This window comes from Oncorhynchus nerka, linkage group LG10, assembly GCF_034236695.1.
Source record: "Oncorhynchus nerka isolate Pitt River linkage group LG10, Oner_Uvic_2.0, whole genome shotgun sequence".
NCBI lineage: Eukaryota > Metazoa > Chordata > Actinopteri > Salmoniformes > Salmonidae > Oncorhynchus > Oncorhynchus nerka.
The window spans coordinates 58,195,222-58,213,283 of NC_088405.1; the positions used below are offsets into that span (position 1 = coordinate 58,195,222).

The 18,062-nt window shown below is 46.3% G+C and overlaps 1 protein-coding gene across 1 annotated transcript in view; it reads right to left on the reverse strand.

The window, feature by feature from the left end:
* LOC115135705 (roundabout homolog 1-like) overlaps nt 1–18,062 on the reverse strand; it is a 171,996-nt gene that overhangs the window by 135,495 nt on the left and 18,439 nt on the right. Inside the window, 1 exon segment of the mRNA XM_029670687.2 lies at nt 6,752–7,078. Within this exon segment, the coding sequence (XP_029526547.2) occupies nt 6,752–7,078 (327 nt within the window).

Consider the following 18,062-nt stretch of genomic DNA (forward strand, 5'->3'; position numbering starts at 1 on the left):
CCCACATAAAGGCCATAGACGGAGTGAGGGTGCAAGTGGGGGAAATCGAGGTCAAAATGCAGGGGGTAAGGAGATGCAGACAGCAGAGGCTGGGCCTAGTCAGTCTAGAGATGGTGGTGTAGATGAGGCTGGGTCTAGTCAGGCTAGAGATGGTGGTGTAGATGAGGCAGGGGCTAGTCAGACTAGAGATGGTGGGGTAGCTGAGGCTGGGCCTAGTCAGTCTAGAGATGGTGGTGTAGATGAGGCTGGGTCTAGTCAGGCTAGAGATGGTGGTGTAGATGAGGCTGGGTCTAGTCAGACTAGAGATGGTGGGGTAGCTGAGGCTGGGCCTAGACATGCTATGGAGGGTGGTGCAGATGATGCTGGGCCTAGTCATGCTATGGAGGGTGGTGTAGCTGAGGCTGGCCCTAGTCATGCTATGGAGGGTGGTGTAGCTGAGGCTGGCCCTAGTCATGCTATAGAGGGTGGTGCAGATGATACTGCGTCTAGTCAGGTTATTCTAGTGGATGAGGAGAGTATAGTGGGGAAGTGTAAGAGATTAGGGGGGAGGAGGAGGGTGTCAAGAGGAAAAGGAAAAAGGATGTGGATAAAGGTACCATGGAAATGTTGCCTGTTGCTGTGGGTGAGGCCCTAAACAGAGAGAAAGGGCAGGTGGTCAGGGTGGGAGATAGAGAAGAGGAGGAAAGTGAGTCTGAGGAAGAGGATGAGGAGTTATTTTTTTCAGACTCCTCTTCAATTGGCCCGGAGCTGACAGCCAGTCAACCAGAGGGGTCTAAGTACACGTTGAGAGAACTGACAAGGTTCCTGAATGAGACTAAGGGGAAAAAAGTTAATCTTGAGACTTTTTTCCTGATCCTAGAAAGTTTGTAAGATCAGTACAACATGCTATGAGAAATGAGGGCATGGTGCCCTCTCACCCAGGAAACGGTTTAGGTTGAGGAAGTGGGTCACAATAGTGCGTAAAGGTTTACCTTCAGACACTGTTTAAATGTTTAATTTCTTACTGACACTGGGGCTTTTTGAGCTTTGCTATTGGTCTATTTCTCTGCTGGCTTTTCTCCCACTTCTTATGGAGACTCTTCGGGTAGGCTCGCTCAATATAAATGGCGCCAGAGATGCGGGAAAGAGGAGTGTGTTGGGTGAATATGTAAAACAAAAAAAAAGTACAGGTGTTGTTTCTGCAGGAGACTCATAGTGATGTGGTGAATGAAGTTGATTGGGGGCTCTGGTGGAAAGGGGCAAGTGTGTTGAGCCATGGGACAAATCTTAGTGCAGGGGTGGCAGTCCTTTTTGCACCGGGTCTGGCTGTAAAAATTTGCTCCTCAAAGGAGGTGTGTAGGGGTAGGTTGCTTGTTGTTAAAGCAGAAATTAACAACATGGTTTTTGTCTTTATAAATGTGTATGCGCCTAACACAGGGAGAGAAAGAGGGTTCTATTTGGGAGTCTTAGACAGGAACTCTCACAAGTAGCGCCTGAGGAGACGCTGGTGATCGGAGGTGACTGGAACTGTACAATGGATTTTACAAAAGACAGAAATGGGGAAGAGCCTCATTCAGTGTCAGTGGGAGTGTTAAGGGACATCTTTAATCAGTTTGACCTAGTGGATGTTTGGAGAACTAAACATCCAAACACAAGACAGTATACGTGGGTGAAGGTTTTTGGGGCTAGGGTGAGTGCAGCTCGACTTGATCGTTTTTACATGTCCAGGAATCAGAGCAATAGGCTGCTGGGTGCTACCATTCTCCCAGTGGGGTTTCGGATCACCACATAACCATGGCTCGGCTGTCTATTTCACCAGGGCCCCGGCAGGCATCTTATTGGAAGTTCAATGTAAAGCTCTTACAAGATGCCACCTTTTGCTCAGGTTTCCAGACTTTTGGGAAAGATGGGGGCAGCGAAGAGAGGAGTATGAGTCTCTGAGTCAATGGTGGGATGTGGGGAAAGTGCAAATTCGGCTTTTCTGTCAACAGTACACAGCTCTCTCATCCTCAGAGGCTAGGAGAGTATTGGGGGAACTAGAGCGGTGTATTAGTGAGATGGAGGTAGAGATGGTGGGGCAAGGCAATGTAGGCCTCCAGGCTAACTTAGCCGAATTACGTAGGGACCTGGGCAGTTTTTTCCAGGTTAAAGCAAAGGGAGCACTTGTAAGAGCTAGGTTCTCCATGCTCAAGGAGATGGATGCTCCCAGCTCCTTCTTCTTTGGTTTGGAAAGACAGAGCAGTGAAGCCAAGGGTATGCATTGTCTACGGCTGTCTGATGGGAGGGTGACCTCTGTGGTGGGGGAGATGCGGGAGCGGACTGTGGAGTTTTATACTGAATTGTATAGGGCAGAAATGTGTGATCCTATGTGTGCTCAGGTCTTGTTCGAAGGACTCCCTAAGCTCTCTCGGGCACAGAGGGATGAAATGGACATTCCTCTGTTGTCACATGAACTGGCAGAGGCAGTAACCCAGATGTCCCCCGGTCGTGCACCCGGGGTCGATGGACTTCCAGTGGAATTTTACAAAAATTCTGGGGAACAATTGGACAGGATTTCTTTTGCGTGTTGCGTGAATGCGTCGGGGTAGGAGAGTTGCCGATGAGCTGCCGTCGGGCGCTCTGACTCTCCTGCCCAAAAAAGGGGACTTGTGTGAACTTAAGAACTGGAGGCCTGTGGCATTACTCTGTGCGGACTACAAGATTTTTGCCAAGGTCCTCTCTAACAGACTGAAGTCCCATCTGGACTCTATAATACACAAGGACCAGACATATTGTGTACCGGGACGCTCAATCACGGACAACTTGTTCTTGATTAGGGACATGTTGGACTTGTCGAGAGGTTCTAATGTGAACTTTGGACTGGTCTCTTTAGATCAAGAGAAGGCTTTTGATAGAGTGGATCATGAGTATCTGTTTAATGTGATGTCTGTGTTTGGGTTTGGGAAGAGTTTTGTGACCTGTGTGAAGCTGTTGTATGCTGGGGCGTCATGTATGGTTAAGGTGGGAGGGGGCTCAGTAGGCCAGTCTGGGTGAGACGGGGATTAGACAAGGATGCCCTCTATCTGGGCAGCTGTACACACTAGCCATTGAGCCTTTTTTAGGACTGCTACGCAGGAGACTGCGGGGAGTGTGCTGGACAGGCATGGATGTGGTGACAGGAATAGCAGTCTCAGCATATGCAGATGATGTTTCTGTGATGGTCAGGGATGGGCAAGATATGCAGGAACTAGAGACCAGTCTGAAGGTGTACGAGGGAGCTTCATCAGCTAAGGTAAACTGGGGAAAGAGCAAAGCTCTGTTATGTGGGGCATGGGGGGATAGGGCTCCTCCTCTGCTTCCAGGGGGTTTGCAGTGGGGTTGTGAAGGGCTTAAAGTGTTGGGGGTGTACCTGGGCTCGGAGAGGTGGGTCAGCAAGAACTGGGAGGGGCTGTCACAGGCAGTGGTGTCAAGACTGGCCAGGTGGAGGTGGCTCCTGTCCCAAGTGTCATATAGAGGGAGGGTGCTGATAATCAACAACCTGGTGGCATCTTCCTTGTGGCATAAACTGGCTGTCCTCAACCCCCCCGCCGGTCTGCTTGCAGACCTGCAACGCAAGCTGGTGGACTTCTTTTGGTCGGGACATCACTGGCTGAAGGCAGCAGTTTTGTACATGACCGTACACGAAGGAGGACAGGGCCTGGTGGAACTGGAGAGCAGGATGGCTGCTTTCCGACTAAAGGCGGTGCAGAGACTGCTGTACCACACTGATGTTGGCTGGAGGGAACCAGCATGCGCTGCTGAGGAGAGCTGGCGGATTAGGGTTGGACCGGCAGCTGTTCCTCATGAAGCTGGAGAGGCTGAGTACAGCAGGTCTCTCAGAGTTTTACTCTGCGGTGCTGAGGGCCTGGCAGCTGCTAAGACCCACACGAGAAGGGGGTGTGGAGCCTGGGCAGTGGGTGTGGGAGGAGCCTATCTTCCACAACCCAGCCATCCCTTTGAGATCGGTTCAGTCGGCCAACCTGCAGAGGCAACTGATGGCAGGGGGTTTACAAAGGCTGGGTGACCTGAGACTGCTGGGAGAGGAGGGGTGGAAAACCCCGGAGGTCTTGGCGCAACAAACAGGAATAACGTCTCTTAGGCTGCTGGAGAGATTCCTGGAGGAGGTCAGGAGGCACTGTCTGAGCCGGTAAGGGGGTGTTTGAGAGGCCAAAGGGAGAGGGGCCACCAATGTTCCCGCCACTGCAGGTGACGGCAGAGACTGGAGACTGGCAAGGGGGTCTGGAGGACTTGTTAGATTTTAACACTCCGAGCCTGGGGGAGTTTGAGGGGGGTGGGAGGTAAAGCCCTCTACAACCTCTGTGTTAAGGTTAGGAGCATTAGAAGCCTAACAGGAGTGAAGGCACATCAGTGGCAGGGGGTATGTGGGGGCGGAGAGTATGGTGGGTTTTAGATGGAGGGCGCTCTACAAACCCCCAGTACCAAAGAGGTCAGGGGACCTCCAGTGGAGGGTTCTTCATGGAGCCCTGGCCACTAACAGCTGGTTGGCACGGGTTGATCCGGGAATTGGGCAGGGGTGTCCTTTCTGTCAAATGAAAGAAACTGTAATTCATGTGTTTTCTGTGTGCACCAGGTTAATGCCATTAATGTCTCTGTTGGAATGTCTGTGTGACAGGTTGGGGGTGGTTTTTGCTGTTGGGATGTTTATAATGGGATACAGGTATTCGAGTAAGGAGAAAGAAAAATGTGTTTTGTTGAAATTTCTGTTTGCTCAGGCAAAGTTAGCTATTTGGCTAACAAGGAGGAACAGGGTCAAAGGTGGGGGGATAACAGACCCTTTACTACTGTTTAATGGGATGGTCTCTGCGCGCCTTAGGGTTGAGTTTGAGTTCTATAAAATGATCAAATGTGTGGAGATGTTTGAGGAGATATGGTGTGTTGGGGGGGCTGTCTGTATTGCTGGGGAAGATGTTTTGGATATACGGTTGTAGGAGAGGTTTTTTGTGTATGGTGATTTGTACAGGATATTTTTTTATTTTTTTATTTTAGGAGTGGGGGGGGTGAGTTTTAAATGAATTGAGAATGTTTCAATAAAGAAAGACCAAAAGTCTCTGTCTCTCTCTCTCTCTCTCTCTGTCTCTCTCTCTCTCTCTCTCTCTCTCTCTCTCTCTCTCTCTCTCTCTCTCTCTCTCTCTCTCTCTCTCTCTCTCTCTCTCTCTCTCTCTCTCTCTCTCTCTCTCTCTCTCTCATGACTTGTGTCATTGCCGGATGCAGGCCTCGCTCTGTTCCATTGCCAGTAAATTTATGATTAAGAGACGTGCCCTTACACGGAGCTTGATCTCACAGATTACATTTTTTGGGGGCGAGAGAAGGAGCTGGTGAAAAAGATGATAAGAGTTAGACATATCGCAGGTAAAGTTAGTTACAAAAAGCGGATAAAGAGTTGGCAGCAAGAGCAAGCTGGTGTTCGGTCCCACGTTGTGTCACCTTACATTGCAGAATAGAATACACCAAAAACATTGTGATGATTAAATAGTGTTTGTGGCTAATGTGAAAAAATAAACTCACTAACGGTCGCGCTCATAGAGGTTGATGATAAGCGATCATTCAGTAAAGAAAAGTTTAGATACTTACTCGTTAGATAACTGTCCATTTGGCCCAGCTGGAACAGGGGTGCGTCACCATTTATTTTTTTCAGGACCGTTGATGTGGGCAGATAAATCTCAGTGGTCGCAAAAGCAGACTAACTGCTCTCATCATCATTACGTTCCTAGATTTCTGTACGAATTGTAGTCACTTATTTGAATTCTCTGCAGCACAAACATTCCTCATTCGTGGAATTGGAGCGCAATTGCCCCAACTGCACCAGCAGTCTGTGTCGATCCTAGGCAGCTACTGCTACCAGATCTTGCTGTGGCTTCGGTGGCTAGAGGGGCGGAGGCCACCTGAAGCTCAGTTTGCCTCAATTCTTAAATTTAAATTCTTAAATAAATACAGTTTGACGACACCATCGGCGCCCCTCCAGCAGTCTTTTTCTTCACTTGCAAGTATTTCGTCATTAGACATATTTCTAGGTTGTAGTTTATTTTTTTATATCTAATGTGTAATGCTGTCTTTACTTCACCCCCAAAAACATGCATCTGTGAATAAGGGCATAATGTGCAGTTTCTACGAAGAAGGGATTCCCGAGAGCGCATATCTCCGCTGCTGTGGCAGTCGGCTACATAAAATAATGTCAAATCTTTTAGGTGGAAAAGTACACATTTCCTGACTCAAAACCAATAGTACTTTTAACAAAAATAGCTTCTTTGGCCACACACTTTCAATAAAACAATGAATTTGGCCACACATTGTGGATTTCTGAATAATTAATTCACTGGCAACGTGCAGAGTGGGGCCTGCATCCAGCAACATCACAAGTCACGTGACCTATTTTTCAGCTGTTTCAGTACATCACTACATGGAGGAGGGTTGGGGGGGGCAAACTCCACTGATCTAGTTTCAATGTATGGAATCACTTGGGAGTTTTATGGATTTTGAGTAAACTTCTCCTTTAAGAGATTGTCGTATCCAGACATCTGATGAATGACTGATTTCTGTAATTATTTACAACACTGACTTCAGTGTTATAAAGCAGTGATAGCCATCACTTACATCTACATATTCCATCTACATCCTTTGATATAAAGCAAATGGCTATCGTCAGTATGCCTACTTTGTTGCTGGTAGTTGATACAACAACCCACACGGCTTTGACCCACCACCACCACCGAGACAGACAGAGAGCATTACTTACTGGCTACCTCCAGCGAGGCGTTGTGGCTGACGGCCTGGCCCAGGTAGTTACGGGCCACACACACGTAGCTGCCGTCGTCTGGCTTGCTGCGTCGGCCGTGGACGATACGTAGGAAGAAGAGGGAGCCGCTGGGCAGCAGCATGCGGTGGGAACGGGGGTTGTCCCGGTCCGTCTCCACACGCTCCCCGTCCTTGTACCACTCCACCGTGGGGGCAGGACGCCCCTCCGCCTTGCAGTTGAGGGTGGCTGGCTCCCCCTTGGACACAATGAGGTCAGAAGGGTGCTCCACTATCCGGGGAGGGGAGTCATCCTGACGAAGACGAGAGCCTGAGAAAAGAGGAAATATGACATGAGATGTACATTGCATGTATGTTGGAGCAATCCCTGGCCACAAGCACAATGACAATCAGTAGCTCATGTCATGTCCCAAACATCACTCTGTCACATTAATTAATTCCTCAGCCTTATCCACCCTGAGCCTAATGCTGCATTCATAACCAAGTGGGAAGGTGGTCATGACCAGTTGTGAAGTTCACGTGCTTTGAACCCATTGGCTAATTGCCAAATAATGGCCAACAAGCTGCGTCAACCATAAACTAAAATTACAGCTATCAAATGCTTGTAAACAAATTATAGTATTAAAAAAAAGATACAAATAGATTGCTTTTATAAATAATGTCTTGGAAATGCTGTTATCAAGGTATTTTCCATAGTAAGTGACGTCAGAGGTCAGAATGTGGGAGAAGTCGGAGCTCATGGATGATAGACGAGTTTCCCCACTAGTAATTACCAGTTGGAGGAGCATTCAAGCGGATATTTCCCAGTCGTATGTGGCAAATACCACCTTCCCACTTGGATATGACCACAGCACTACCCATCGCCCATAGGCCTGGGCCTACCCCTTTTAACACACACAAAACTGTAGCACTCTGAGGAAGCATGTATCAGAAGAACTAGCTTATTAGAGTCTGGGGAATTAGAAACTACGTGGAGACTATATTAATCACACAGACACAAATATCTTACACACATACAATACACACACTAGCTATACATATCTCCAATGATTAGGAAGCCACACTGAGCCACTAATGCACACATCCAGCAGTACCTACAGTACATATCAGTCTCAGCAGTTGTTCCCTTCAGCAGCAGCAGTAGGTTTACAGTAATTAGACACAGTGCATTATCATTGCTGTGCCGGTGATTGTACCAACTGTAATCCTGTCGGACATTCTAATTAACACACATTGTCATGGGGCAGACACAACGTTTCTGTATTGTTTAAGGGCCCAGAGTCCCAGGAGGCAAAACACAGCAGTGAGCCGAGTTGACGAACAGAGGCCTTTTTTTTGGCATATCTTAGTAAAAACATACTCTCTACAGTTTACAGCTGTGAGAGTATGATATCAGTATGTTCTGAGCTATAATATGACTATAAGAGGGAAAATCTAATGCTATTAATGCCGTTTTCAATATGGACTATATTATAGTTTCCAAGGCTCTTTCTCTATGTAGATAAGAGAGAAATTGAATTTAAATTTAAATTGAGAGAGAGAGAGAGAGAGAGAGAGATGTTTACTTTGAAACATCTACAACCCTGCTGAAGGAATTTGATCATATTGAACACAGCTAAAGCGATTATGGGCGATTCTCTCTTGCGAAGCGGCCGGGTCTAGCTATTAATCAACTACTGTTTGTCAGAAGCCTGCATCAAAGTCTTTGATCCTGCTGTCGGCACAGTAACGCAGCGATGCCCTTTGGTCTGCTGACTGTAACAGAATATCTCTGGATCTCTGAGAGAGAGAGGAAGAGAACACTGCTGGTCCAGTGTGTTTCATTAAAGAAGGCTTTGAAGTGTTCCCATGGTCTGTCATGGGGTTCAACCCTCCCTACTAAATTATTTATTTTATATATATATCAGGGGATATTTATTTAAGGAATAACACATTAGCATTCTGCTGGTTAAGTGGTGCAAAGCTGCAGAGGCTGGCAGATTGGGAGCTGGGCAGGCAGGCAGTGGGCAGCGGGACAGGCAGTGGGCAGCCGGACAGGAGGTGGGCAGCGGGACAGGCAGTGGGCAGCTGGACAGGCAGTGGGCAGCGGGACGGGCAGTGGGCAGCTGGACAGGCAGTGGGCAGCGGGACAGGCAGTGGGCAGCGGGACAGGCAGTGGGCAGCCGGACAGGCAGTGGGCAGCGGGACAGGCAGTGGGCAGCCGGACAGGCAGTGGCCAGCCGGACAGGCAGTGGGCAGCGGGACAGGCAGTGGGCAGCCGGACAGGCAGTGGGCAGCCGGACAGGCAGTGGGCAGCGGGACAGGCAGTGGGCAGCCGGACAGGCAGTGGGCAGCGGGACAGGCAGTGGGCAGCCGGACAGGCAGTGGGCAGCCGGACAGGCAGTGGGCAGCGGGACAGGCAGTGGGCAGTGGGCAGAATGAAGGGGTAAAGCTCTGTTCTCTGCTCTTTCAAAAAATGTATTATGAGTGGAGAAGGAGCATGGACTCCAGTCCACAACACACACTCTCAGCCTGGATCCCTACTCTGAGTATCATCACACACACACACACAAAATCCTTCTCTTTCTCCTCTGTTTATCTGTCACTCATTCCACAGAGTCCCTCCCTCCCTCACTGAGGTCTGTGTTCCGGCCTCCCTCCCTCAGGGGACAAGAGACAAAGTCTCCTCACTGAGGTCTGTGTTCCTGCCTCCCTCCCTCAGGGGCCATGAGACAAAGTCTCCTCACTGAGGTCTGTGTTCCTGCCTCCCTCCCTCAGGGGCCATGAGACAAAGTCTCCTCACTGAGGTCTGTGTTCCTGCCTCCCTCCCTCCCTCAGGGGCCATGAGACAAAGTCTCCTCACTGAGGTCTGTGTTCCGGCCTCCCTCCATCCCCCAGTCCTTCTATCCTTCCATCCCTCATCTCTCCAGATTTAACTCATTTGCTTCAATGTTTCTACTGATGATGGAGATTTGTACAGGTTATTTATACTGTAGGTATGCTTACTATTTCACCAGATCCACTTTGGCATTAAAGGGTTTAAGTGCTGAACTAAGTGTGTGTAGTGTGTGATTCTCTGTGTGGTGTGTATCTATACTGTACTTTTGTGAAAACTGTGAAGGGCTATGCAATGGAAAATTAATTTGAGAGGATGGGAAAAAAACAGATGATCTAAGAGAGAGAGGGGGGGAGAGGTTGGAGGGGGAAGAGCAGGGGGGTAATAATGTCCAGTAACTGCAGCCATTTGTGGGTGGTATTTCACCTGTTTTACTGCCTGTTGGGAGCAGGAGGTTGTGATTTGGCTGGTCTTTCATGTGGCTAAGAGTGGTTCACACAATGCTGACTTAAGGCGTCCTCATGCGTCCCAGTTTGCGCATATACTGTGTTAGGAGAAATATGGCACCAAACCTCTTAGTTAAATGTAAAATTGTGCGACTATGATCTCCTCAAGCAAGAACATCAAAAATGAATGACAGATTTCCAGAGTTATCTTAGATTAATTCAGACTATTTTGAAGAAGTGTATACTGGCTATGGCGTTGCAAGATGGACAAACAGTACTATTGCTGCTTTTTCAAGGAAATATATTGTAAGGGAGTGTGCGAGGCAAAGACGTTCACTTCGCCTAGCCGAGGTCTGCTAGGAGCAAACCAAATCTAGTAAGCAGATGCCTTTAAGTCGCCCGCATGCTTCCCATCCGAAACAGTTTGTGCATACAGAATATTACGACAACATTTAGTTCATTATTTTTTGGCAAGATGTAAGCCGTAGTTCAGTAGCCGAAGTCTACGCCCCTTCGTCGGTAATTGGTCAACAGTAGGGATTCTTTGATTACGTTTTTGTTGTCGTTCAACGAGAGACGACTCGTTTTCATGCCATTTCTTTCCACTTGAGAAATACTGCACCAAACGTTTCAGTTAGATGTACAATTGCCCTACTAAGATCTCCACGGCAAAAACAGTCGCTTTCTTCTAGTTTCTCAAGCGAAGGCCAGGGGAGTATGCGAGGCACATACGTTCACTGAGCCTCGTTGAGTTCTGCTAGGAGCAAACTGAACCTACTGTAGTATGCAGACCTGCTTACAGTGCCTGCAGTGGCCCTGACTGGGCAGTTAAACCGTTTATCAAGCTTTAATGGGGAAATGATGCTGTAGTGTAGAAACAGAGTCCTAACTCACAGACCAACACCAGAGAAGCTGCAACACATTTCCCTACGGAGACTGTGGAGAGAGGAGCAGGCACACTGCTTAAATCACACAACCAACAGTTCCGCCACATACATACCTATAGTACCAGTCAAACGTTTGGACACACCTTCTCATTCAAGGGTTTTTCTTTATTTATATTATCTTCTACATGGTAGAATAATAGTGAAGACATCAAAACTATGAAATAACACATGGAATCATGTAGTAACCAAAAAAAGTGTTAAACACTCTTGGCATTCTCTCAACCAGCTTCACCTGGAATGCTTTTCCAACAGTCTTGAAGGAGTTCCCACATATGCTGAGCACTTGCTGGTTGCTTTTCCTTCACTCTCCTTCTTGGTCAAATAGCCCTTACATAGCCTGGAGGTGTGTTGGGTTATTGTCCTGTTGAAAAACAAATGATAGTCCCACTAAGCGCAAACCAGATTGGATGGCTTATCGCTGCAGAATGTTGTGGTAGCCATGCTGGTTAATTGCGCTTTGAATTCTAAATAAATCACTTACAGTGTCACCAGCAAAGAACCCCCACACCATCACACCTCCTCCATGCTTCACGGTGGGAACTACACATGCGGAGATCATCCGTTCATCTACTCTGCATCTCAGAAAGACATGGTGGTTGGAATCAAAAATTGCAAATTTGGACTCGTCAGACCAAAGGACAGATTTCCACCAGTCTAATGTCCATTACTTGTGTTTCTTGGCCCAAGCAAGTCTCTTATTATTATTAGTGTCCTTTAGTAGTGGTTTCTTGGCAGCAATTCAACCATGAAGGCCTCTAAACAGTTGATGTTGAGATATGTTTGTTACTTGAACTCTGTGAAGAATTTATTTGGACTGCAATCTGAGGTGAGGTTAACTCTAATGAACTTACCCTCTGCAGCAGAGGTAACTCTGGGTCTGCCTTTCCTGTGGCGGGTCCTCATGAGAGACAGTTTCATCATAGCGCTTGATGGTTTTTGTGACTGCGCTTGAAGAAACCTTCAAAGATCATTACATTTCCAGGATTGACTGACCTATCCACAAATGTACTTTTAACAAGGCACACCTGTTAATTGAAATGCATTCCAGGTGACTACCTCATGCAGCTGTTTGAGAGAATTCCAAGAGTGTGCAAAACTGTCATGAAGGCAAAGGGTGGCTACCTTGAAGAATCTCAAATATAAAATATATTTGGATTTGTTTAACACTTTTTTGGTTACTACATGATGCCATATGTGTTATTTCATAGTTTTGATATCTTTATTATTCTACAATGTAGAAAATAGTAAAAATGTACAACAAAGAGTGATGATATACAACAGAGATGCTATGACTACAGTGCAGTATGTAATTCCACTGGCTCAACAGAATTCTAGACACAGTCCTCACTGGATGGGTGTTGCTGGGAATTTCACTGAAAGAGGCACGCAGATCGATCAACTGCTACTTCCAGTCAGCCTCATCCTGAATCGCACGCACGCACGAACGCACACACACACACACTGCACCCCATATCCCCCATTAGGTTGTAGGTAGAGGGAAACAAGAGGCTGACCTATGGGAAGATCGATAACCTCTACACTCTTCACTTCATGAGTGGGGCCTTCGGGAAGTAAGATGGGACAGAGGGCCAAGTGGTACAGTACTCTTTCCTAGTGTTGCATGGTATACCGAAACGCTGGCACTTTCTTGATACTTGGTACTATACTTTTTGTTACTTTCGGATACTTCTCTCAAATGTGTCTCATGTCGTCTACTGATTGAGAGAGGATCAAGTCCGTCTTTCAGTGTAGCTGATGTCCCCTTATAGTGTGAGAGCACCATGCCCTGCTCCGCTTACTTCTTGCTAGATCTAGCCTGACATGAGGAACCACTGAACTCACTGGGAGTCTGGGCTGCATCATCACTTATGCTGCACAGAAGTTAACACTATTGAATAACGCAACACGGCATGTAGAAATGTTGAAACAGCTAATTACTGTTCCCAAAACAATATCCAGAACAGGCTAGAACACTAGAATACAAGAAAATACCGGTAACGTCCAGCTTTGAAGGCTAACTGTCCTTGTTAGCTAACAGCTGAAGGCAATTCACTACCCTAGTACCACAACACAACATTTTACTGCTTACAAAGATGATTGTCACCAAAAATGTTATTCATTCACTTCGTCTCCCCCGCCTTACGTCTCTCCAAGTCAAGATCATCTTTGATCAAGCCTCGAACTGACTTTGTGTGTGAATGACTTTATGGGTCTTAAAGAGACAGCGCACACTTTTATAAAATAAGAGATTTCTTATTCTATGCAAATGTTGTTGATCAGTACAAGAAAAGTAGTCCCAAATGGAAGGTAAACAGATCTGTTTTTCATCTGTAGCCTCATGAAATCAGCCAAAACAAGCTCAATAACTCAATGCATTCACACACTTCTATTGAATATGCATTCACCTGTATTGTAAAAAGACCTAGGCTACATCTTGATTTACCCAGTTTATCAAGATATTTACCATTCAAATGTGTAGTTAGAATGGTACAAAAGTCAAAAACATTTCCAATGTAATGATACTGAACTCAAAAGATCTGTCTGGATTAAATGCCATTCTGTGACTTTGGCTAACATGCAAAACATTTTTTTGCCATGGTATCATGTTGGTGTCAATTATCGTGACGGTATCGAATATCGTGATACTAAACCTGGTATCGATAAGTCTAAATTCTGGTATTGTGACAACACTACTCTTTGCTTTCCCAATAAGGATCAGTATTCTGGCCCCTGGATAACATTTAAAACGCACCAGGTCAGAGAACCTAGAAAGATTGTCTTGTCTTCCTGAGAACACGGATCTAATTGAGTCTTGCAATCCTGAAACAATGCACAGCATAATTATGGGGTGTTTTCGAAGGCAGGTGAGAGGGTGCCGTCAAGCATTTCAAATGAATACACACAAACCCAAACACAAATACATCCACACACAAACAACAACCAAAAACCTAGCCACAGGGCAAAATCATACATATTTCATTTGAATTACAATTAACACTCCGTGCAGACATATTCAGAAGGATATAATAAATTGCGAGGAGAAAGGCAGCCAGGCTCCCCTGTTGCCTATTCTCTGCACGCTTGTTGTTTTGCTTGTTTTAATTGTGTTGGGTTTGTGCCTAAGGGTTGGAGAAGCTCCCTGAGCTGGCTGGTGTATCGCCCTGCCACAGGTGGCCTTCAGCAAGACCAGGCTTTATCTGCAAAGACCCAGCAGCAAGACAGCACGCAATCAACAAGCACACACACACACACACACACACACACACACACTCACCAAAGGTCATTTGTAACAGCTATGCCAGACATACACTTACTTCTTATGTCTGTCAATCATCCCTGAGGCTGTTCTGCTGTAGTGACGGGAATCAGCTTTGGTGTGAAGGATGAGGGGATAACAAGGGGAATATGAGAGAGGATCCGAGGAGAGAGTGAAAGAGGGAGGATGGCAGAGGTGAATCTCCTCTGTCTTTTCAGAACTGCCCTGGGTTCGCTTTCCAGGAACAGACAAATAGAATGTGAAATCACCCATATGCCATTAGATAAAACCAAGCAGGAGACCATAGAATTGTTTGCCCACTGACTGGGAAGAAGATCTGATTCCAGCACACCTTCTACCCAGGTAATGTGTGTAAGGATGAATGAATAAGTGGATGAATTAACTGAATAAATGAATGAATGTCAAAACAGGCATCCTCATCTTAATACAACCGCCAAAAGGACCAGGCAGTGACTGTCTGAGCATATGTTGAATATTGCACCGCTGCGATCAAGTGTAGTTTCACGATTCCGTTGGTGGGGCTGAATCAGTACATCCTGAGGATGTCCTTTACGTTCCTGTTTCTCAGTTTACCGAACATGGTGTGATGCCATGAGCGGGGTGATGCAAACACACCACTTAAAGAGATGAGATATCAACCGCAAATCCAAGCACTGCACTGGGGATTACACTGGCAGCCATCTCTCAATGTAAAGTAACTCCTTCACAGGTAGAAAACCACATTATTACACACACACACACACACACACACACACACACACACACACACACACACACACACACACACACACACACACACACACACACACACACACACACAGGGAATGAGCCATGAAAACTGATCTGGCGATAAAGCCGTTCCACTAGCTGCAGTGTGAGGAGGTGTAGCATTGGGTTACAGTTTCTGGCCCAGCTTCACACACACACCAGGCCCTCTAAAAGCACTCCTTAAACAATGCACATTATTGTCTACTCGCTGGTTCCCCTAACCCAGGTACTTGAGTTGCGGTTGGTGACATTGACACGTGTGGAATGCTTTAGCCTCTATGTCACCCCCTGGTACCGGTGACGCCGGGTATGACATCACCCCATCACATGGAGAGTCCTGGCCAATCAGGACTGAGATGGCAGGTAAAGTAAATCCACGCCTGGGGTGACATGGGATTGATTGTCTATGTGTGTCAGGTGGGATGATACTGTGGCAAATAGTAATATAATCTGTGCATACTCCCCTCTCACCCCTTTGGCCAAATGTCATGGACAGGAATAGGAGGGAAATGGATTCTTTAAAATGGATCACAATGAACCTCAATGGTCTTCTCACTATCTATCATAACAGTGGACACACACAAACACAGCAAACATAACACTCAGTACTCACATGCAACACATATAGAAAGTTACACTGAGTGTACAAAACATTAGGAACACCTTCCTAATATTGAGTTGACCCCCTTTTGCCCTCAGAACAGCCTCAGTTCATCAGGGCATGGACTCTCCAAGGTGTTCCACAGAGAAGCAGGCCCATGTCGACTCCAATGCTTCCCAAAGTTGTGTCAAGTTGCCTGGATGTCCTTTGGCTGGTGGACCATTCTTGATACACGGAAAACGGTTGAGCGTGAGAATGCCAGCAGCGTTGCAGTTCTTGAAACACTCAAACCGGTGTGCCTGGGACCTACTACCATACCCCGTTCAAAAGGCAGTTACATATTTTGTCTTGCCCATTCACACTGACTGGCACACATACACAATCCATGTCTCAATTGTCTCAAGGCTTAAAAATACCTATTTAACCTGTCTCCTCCCCTTCATCTACACTGACTGAAGAGTATATAACAGGTGACACCAATAAGGGATCATAGCTTTCACCTGGATTCACCTGGTCAGTCTATGTCATGGAAAGAGCAGGTGTTCCTAATGTTTTGTACACTCAGTGTACAATACACACAATTTAACTAGATAAATATCTACTCTCAAACTCCCTAATTCCTTTGCATAATACCATATGTCACTATGATGAAAGCTGGTAGCAAACTATCCAGGCCTAATGAGAGCAGGCAGGTATGAGAAGGGAGGAAGGAGTATAAGGGCTATAGAACAGAGGGCTAAAGGACTCTGCTTGTTAAAATATTCTTATGTGTCCATAGAAGTCTGTTAGCTGCCTTGTTGTGATCCGCAGGCTAGGCCAAGGATTACTGACACACTCTAATTGGTCTGACAGAGATTTGGAGCTGGCTGGTACCTAGTTAACAACATCACTCGTTTGGAGAGAGAGGTCGACCGTCTCTAAGGCTATATTCTAATACAACACAGACAGTTATTTAGAAGAACAAGAACACGCAACCAAAAAATTATGGTTTGGTGTTTTGTTATGGTTTGGTGTTTTGTTGTGGTTTGGTGTTTTGTTATGGTTTGGTGTTTTGTTGTGGTTTGGTGTTTTGTTGTGGTTTGGTGTTTTGTTGTGGTTTGGTGTTTTGTTGTGGTTTGGTGTTTTGTTATGGTTTGGTGTTTTGTTGTGGTTTGGTGTTTTGTTGTGGTTTGGTGTTTTGTTATGGTTTGGTGTTTTGTTATGGTTTGGTGTTTTGTTTTGTTATGGTTTGGTGTTTTGTTGTGGTTTGGTGTTTTGTTATGGTTTGGTGTTTTGTTGTGGTTTGGTGTTTTGTTATGGTTTGGTGTTTTGTTTTGTTTATGGTTTGGTGTTTTTTTTAATTGACTCTACTTGCGATTCTTTAACAGAGCTAATAGGTTGTGGTCTTGAATTAGGTCAGTGTCTCTGTCTCCTGAGAAGGTTTTAGTATTTTGTCAAGCCTAACGCTGGGGAGAACCCCATACCCTATACTTAATGACCTCATCCCTCAGGAGTTGTTTACGAGACGTCACTGGCTGGGATCTGGGATGGGAACAAACAGGGAAAACCAGGATGCTATCCAGGGGAAGAGTTCAGTGCTGGCATGGAATACTGCCCTGGACGTGGATTGGGGATGTGATGGGAATTGACAGGATCAGGTTGTGTGAGAAAGTTCACTGGAAATCAGAGAGAGAGGCTGCTCCACTCCAGACCTTAAGTGGAGGAAATTGGAGGAAAGTTGTCAAAGAACTCTCTCAGTGGAACCAGAATGAAGAAGTTAATAAGACCATCCTCTCTTCACCCCCCCCCCCCCCCTCCCCCCTCCCTCCCCTCTCTATCTTTCTCTCTTTCCCCCCTCTCTATCTCTTCCCTGGCCAATTTTATAATGAGTTCTGGCAAATGTGGATTCAGCAGAACATCAAAGGATGTGCAGGAGCAGAGCAGTGTTTCTGGGTAATCACACGTGTTGAAATATTCATTCATCTGTTGGTTACTACACCTCTCCACTGACCAAGTACTCACTATATGCCTGACCTCACCCAGGGGATGCACATCAAATCACCCCAATGGGAAATGTGGTCAAATAAGGCCATAACAAATGGATTCTGTCCTCTCCATACCAGTAACTTCAAAGTCAACCAGGACAATGTCAAGTCACCCACTACTTCACAGTCTGTGTTTCCCATGCCTTCCAGACACGTATTCCAGACATACACACACAGTCACACACTCAGGGTCTTTATAGTGAAATACTCTCAGGCTGTATAAACTACAATTAAATGAACAGCTGAACACTGTCATTCACTCAGGTATGCGGGAGAGGAATGTGTGTATATTCCTTGTGGGAAAGGTGTGTACAACCACTCTCTCTATAACATTCCCATTGACAGGAGCAGTGGTGCCACACACAGTCTCTCCTTATAAGTCACTCGTAAACATGGCTGGAAAATGAAAATAATTG